The sequence below is a fragment of the Suricata suricatta genome, chromosome 2, assembly GCF_006229205.1.
Source record: "Suricata suricatta isolate VVHF042 chromosome 2, meerkat_22Aug2017_6uvM2_HiC, whole genome shotgun sequence".
In the NCBI taxonomy this organism is placed as follows: domain Eukaryota; kingdom Metazoa; phylum Chordata; class Mammalia; order Carnivora; family Herpestidae; genus Suricata; species Suricata suricatta.
In genome coordinates, this window is record NC_043701.1 from 5911701 (window position 1) to 5917586 (window position 5886).

General features: G+C 39.3%; 1 protein-coding gene across 1 annotated transcript in view; it reads right to left on the bottom strand.

Moving 5' to 3' along the window:
* GIMAP6 (GTPase, IMAP family member 6) overlaps nucleotides 1-5090 on the bottom strand; it is a 23765-nt gene extending 18675 nt beyond the window's left edge. Inside the window, exon 1 of the mRNA XM_029921570.1 lies at nucleotides 4681-5090. Coding sequence (XP_029777430.1) covers nucleotides 4681-4704 — 24 coding nt within the window. The 5' untranslated portion in view covers nucleotides 4705-5090. The remainder of the gene's footprint in view (nucleotides 1-4680) is intronic.
* Between the last annotated feature and the right edge of the window lie 796 nt (nucleotides 5091-5886).

The following is a 5886-nucleotide window of genomic DNA, read 5'->3' on the forward strand; positions in this document are numbered from 1 at the left end:
TGCATCCATGTTCTTCAGGGATATTGGCCTGTAGTTCTCTCTCTCTCTCTCTCTCTCTCTCTCTCTCTCTCTCTCTCTCTTTTTTTTCTAGGCCTCTGTCTGGTTTGGGAATCAAAGTGATCCTGGCTTCATAGAAAGAGTCCAGAAGTGGGGCGCCTGGGTGGCTCGTCGGCTAAGCCTCCGACTTCGGCTCAGGTCAGATCTCACGTTCGTGGGTTCGAGCCCCGCGTCAGGCTCTGTGCTGACAGCTAGCTCAGAGCCTGGAGCCTGCTTCCAGTTCTGTGTCTCCTTCTCTCTCTGCCCCTCCCCCTCTCATGCTCTGTCTCTCTCTGTATTAAAAATAAATAAAACATTAAAAAAACAAAAAAAGAGTCCAGAAGTTTTCCTTCCATTTGTATTTTTTGGAACAACTTGAGAAGGATAGGTATTTACTCTGCTTTAAATGTGTGGTAAAATTCCCCAGGGAAGCAATCTGGTCCAGGACTCTTATTTGTTGGGAGTTTTTTGATAACGGATTCAATTTCTTTCTAGTTATGGGTCTGTTCAAATTTTCTATTTCTTCCTGTTTGAGTTTTGGTAGTGTGTGGGTGTTTAGGAATTTGTCCATTTCTTCCAGGTTCGTTAGTTTGGCATATCATTTTTCATAGTATTCTCTGATAATTGTTTGTATTTCTGAGGAATTAGCTGTAATAAATCTATTTTCATTCCTGATTTTATCTATTTGGGTCCTCTCTCTTTTGTTTTTGAGAAGCCTGGCTAGAAGTTTATTTATTTTGTTTATTTTATTTAGAAAGCCTACTCTTGGTCTTATTGATATATTCTGCTGCATCTTTCTATTCTATATTGTTTATTTCTTCCCTGAGCTTTATTATATCTCTTTTTATGCTGAATTTGGGGTATCTTTGATGTTCTGCTTCTAGTTCCTTTAAGAGTGATGTTAGATTTTGTATTTGGGATTTTTCTTGTTTCTTGAGGTAGGCCTTGATTGCAATGTATATTCCTCTTAGGACTGCCTTTGCAGCATCCCAAAGGGGTTGGATTATTGTATTTTCATTTTCATTTATTTCCATATATTTTTGAATTTCTTCTCTAATTGCCTGGTTGACCCATTCATTCTTAAGTAGGATGTTCTTTAATCTCCATGCTTTTGGAGATTTTCCAGACTTTTCCCTGTGGTTGATTTCAAGTTTCATATCATTGTGATCTGAAAGTGTGCATGGTATGATCTCAATTCTTTTATATTTATTGAGGGCTGCTTTGTGACCCAGTATGTGATCAGTCTTGGAGAACGTACCATGTGCTCTTGAGAAGAAAGTGTATTACACTGCTTTGGGATGTAGAGTTCTAAATATATCTGTCTAGTCCATCTAGTCCAATGTATAATTCAGGGCCATTGTTTCTTTACTAAATCTCTTTCTAAATAATCTATTCATTGATGTCAGTGGAGTATTAAAGTCCCCTGCAATTAGCACATTCTTATCAATAAGATTGCTTATGTTTGTGATTAATTGTTTTATATATTTGGGTGCTCCTGAATTCTGTGCATAGACATTTATAAGTCTTAGCTCTTCCTGATGGAGAGACCCTGTAATTATGATATAATGCCCTTCTTAATCTCTTGTTACAGCCTTTAATTTATCTAGTCTGTCTGATATAATTATGACTACTCCAACTTTTTTTTTTTACTTCCAGTAGCATGATAGACAGTTCTCCATCCCCTCACCTTCAATCTGAAGGCGTCCACAGGTCTAAAATGAGTCTCTAGTAGACAGTAAGCAAAAGGTGGCTCAGTATGTTGGGTGTCCAACTTCTTGCAGCTTATGGGTTCAAGCTCTGCATGGGGCTCTGTGCTGACAGCTGAGCCTAAAGCCTGCTTTGGATTTCTGCCTCCATTTCTGCTCCTGCCCTACTGATGCTCCGTCTGTCAAATACAAACATTAAAATTTTTTAAATTAAAAAAATAAAATAATGACATTAAATTTATCTTCTTTTTTCTGTGCAGCTTGGGATAATAAGACTAACTCTGCTCTTTGTGGCTTATACAAATTTAAAGATATTCACATCTCTCACCAAATGGTTACCTGTTGTAGGCAACAGGTCTATATTTAGACAGTTTATAAAAATAGATCTATATTAATGGAAAAATTTTAAGGAGTCAAATATTTTAAAAATATAATTTGGTATATAGCAAAAAATAGTTCCCTGCATGGGAATAATGATGCCATTGTTTTATCTGATATCTGAAATTATATAGTTTTATTTATTTATCTTTTTATTATCTACTCATCTATATTTTCAAGTGTATTTGCCCAAATCTACTCATAGAATTCCCTTAAAAATTTTATTGTGTTCTTGCTCTTTGATTTTGATTCACATGAGCAGAATTGTATGTCAAGCCAGGCAGAGAAGGACAGAAACCATATGTTTGCACTCATAGGTCTAGCAGGAAAATAAGAGAGACCTAATGGAGAACCAAGGGGAGCGGAGGAGGGAGAGAGAGTTGGGGAGAGAGAGGGATGCAAAACTTGAGAGACTATTGAATGCTGAGAATGAACTGAGGGTTGAGGGGGAAGGGGGAGGGGGGGAAAAGAAGTGGTGGTGATGGTGGAGGGCACTTAAGGGGAAGAGCACTGGGTGTTGTATGGAAACCAATTTGACAATAAAATATTATGGAAAAAAAAGAATTGTATGTCATTTCAAAGAATCAGCTTTATTGTGTAAATTTGGGGATATTTTGCATTCTTTTAAATTTCATTAATTTCTTACTCTATTTTTTTTATTATTTCTAATTTCCTTTCATCTGTATTCTTCAGTTTTACTCTGTTATTCCTTCAAATCCTTAAGTATTTAGAATTGTGAATTGCCGTCTAACTACACCTGTAGCTTATTCCAAAAGCTTGGATTGTTTCTTCCTGTTATCCATATTTTTTAAACATTGTTTTTATTTTATTGTATTTTTGAGTTATTTTGAAAGTTTATTTTTTAGTAATCTCTACATCCAACATGGGGCTCAAACTCACAATCCCAAGGTCAAGAGTTGCATGGTCTTCCAATTGAACCAGCCAGGTGCCCCACCAATTCATATTTTTGAAAATTATCTCTCTCCTTTGTTTTAATTGTTCTTCCAAGATCCCATGTGACACCATCCAAATAGGTATTAAAATATCTGTTTAAAATGTTTAGAAAACTATAGCTCGAATAACATGTTAAGGTCATGCAATTAGTTATGGAGGTGATATAATCCCAGCTTCTCTTTCTCATATGTTCTCTTAATTTTCCAGAGATAAAACTATTATTCTAAATAACATTTTCCATGGGACATCCTATGGCCAGGAAGCAAAATGATAAGCTAGAACCCTGCAGTAAAACCAGCTGGATAATTATTTTGAAAATTCTTAAATGATAGTTCTTCCGAAAACAAATTTTAGAAGACCAGACTGGAGGGATTCAATTTAGGGTAATTTCAGGAGAAATCTGGAGCTTTTAGTGGAGCTCAAACTCACTATGCACCCATGGCACACAAAAAAAATGGTCAAAAAAAAAAAAGCCCCTTTAACTCAGACTTTATTAACAGAAGTCCACTATCCAAAGAAAATAATACTCCAAACTCTCCAAGTTGAATAAGAAACATGTAAAAATATATGGCCAGTTCTGAGGACTAGGTTTTGGAGCTGGGTATTGACCATGTGGCATGTTCAGAGGGGTGTAGGAAAGAATATGATGGAAGTATGTAAAATAATTATACAGAAAATGGTGAAGGAACTGAATAGAAGTTTCAAGGCAAAGGTACTTGGCAATTACACCGATCGGAAGAAATCTGCTCTCTGTCTGCAATGAAGGACATATTCAGTGTTTCTTCACCACAAAGGAAAGTCTAACTAAGGTGTTAAAAAATGGAAAAGGGAATCACCAGTGAGTAGAGATGAGTTTGAATGGAGAGCTTATACTTGGATGGTTTTAACCACAAGCACAGAGAGGTTTGGTACCTTTGTAGGACAGCTTCCTGACTGACTGTTGATGTACTTGGCTGCCTAATTAGTTTGTAATTCTGGCTTCAGTCTAAGGATGCATCACTTATGCCGGGTTTGAGAGCCAACTTTTTAAATCTTTCCTTTCCCCCCTCAAAGGCATCTCCTCTATGAATCTGCTCCAATGCTTTGGTTTCCAGCTCTTAGGTATCACTCATTTGGTTCTGTTAACTAGGAATGCATAGAAGCCTCAATTCAGCACACATGAAATTGCTGGAGGGCAGGGTTACAAGGGTCCGAAGGCAGACAGTGAGCATGGGAAATGGGGGCGCTGGAGGTCATGTGGTGGAAGGAGCGCGTCTCCCATTCTCCCCGAGGAGGCGGACAATAGCTTCTCTGGGCAATCTTGGCATGTAGGGCCAAGTGTTGAATAGTGAGGGTTTGAGTGGGGAAATTACACCCACCCAGACAATTAGAGATTGCCTTTTCTGGTCTTCAGGGTTATTTGCCAGTTTCACTCCCACTTTTGGTGTTTGCCCCCTTTTATGTTGTGTCATTTCATGAAGGTCAAATGCAACATCAAAATGGCAATTGCAAATGGTTCAACAAGAACAAGAACAAAAACATACATACCAAAGTAACAGTTGTTTCCCAAACTTCCAGTAAGCAGGAATCTCCCAGAAAGTTTACAGATTCCACTGCAAACACTTACCAGAGAACAGTTGATGGTGTACATGTCCCAAGTTCCACTCAGCTCTTCAACATGCTTGCCCACCACTCAGGGTCCATTCTTTTTAGCCCACACCTTCAGCTCAGGTCGGAAGGCAGAGTAAGGCCAGAAAACCTTGTTCCATCTCTGTGGTCTCTTGTTTGCTCACAAGAGCCAACAATTCTCATAGCTATGCCCATTCTGCAGGAAACCTGGTGTAGGTTTGAGACTGAGAGGGAAATGCCCTTGCTTCACCCTCACCAGCCTAGCATGGAGGCTCAGATAAGTCTGGGCAGAGAGATGTTTTCTTGTCCCCAGCTGCCCCCTCTTCAGTGCCGACCTGCATACAGGTCTGGGGACATGGGCCCAACATTCCAGCTCTGTCCTGGGAGGTGACCACAACATAGTGTGATAGCAAAGGCATCAAAGACAACAAAAGGTGGTGGATGTCAGGTAGGAAGCGATGGTGTGGAGATAGAAGGCAGTGTTGTCGCACATACCAATGAATTTATAGTAAACAGTCTTGTTCTTATAATTTGAGGCAGTTCGGGGAAATGGGCTGACATCAGATGTATATACAGACTTCCTGGATATGCACACAAACAAAAACCCCACTTCAAGGAACTCACCAAACTCCACTCAAAAAACAAATAATCCAGTGAAGAAATAGGCAGGACACATGAATAGACACTTCTCCAAAGAGGACCTCCAGATGGCAAACAGACACATGAAATGATGCTCAGCGTCACTCATCATCAGGGAAATACAAATCAAAACCACACTGAGAAACCACCTCACGCCAGTCAGAGTGGCTAAAATGAACAAATCAAGAGACTATTGATGCTGGTGAGGATGTGGAGAAACAGGCACCCTCCTACACTGTTGATGGGAATGTAAACTGGTGCAGCCGCTCTGGAAAACAGTGTGGAGGTTCCTCAAAAAAATTAACAGTAGAACTCCCTTATGACCCAGCAATAGCACTGCTAGGAAATTACCCAAAGGATACAGGAATGTTGATGCATAGGGGCACATGTGCCCCAATGTTCTTAGCGGCACTTTCAACAATAGCCAAATCATGGAAAGAGCCTAAATGTCCATCAACTGATGAATGGATCAAGAAGATGTGGTTTATCTATACAATGGAATACTACATGGCAATGAGAAAGAATGAAGTCTGGCCATTCATAGCAACGTGGCTGGAACTCGAGG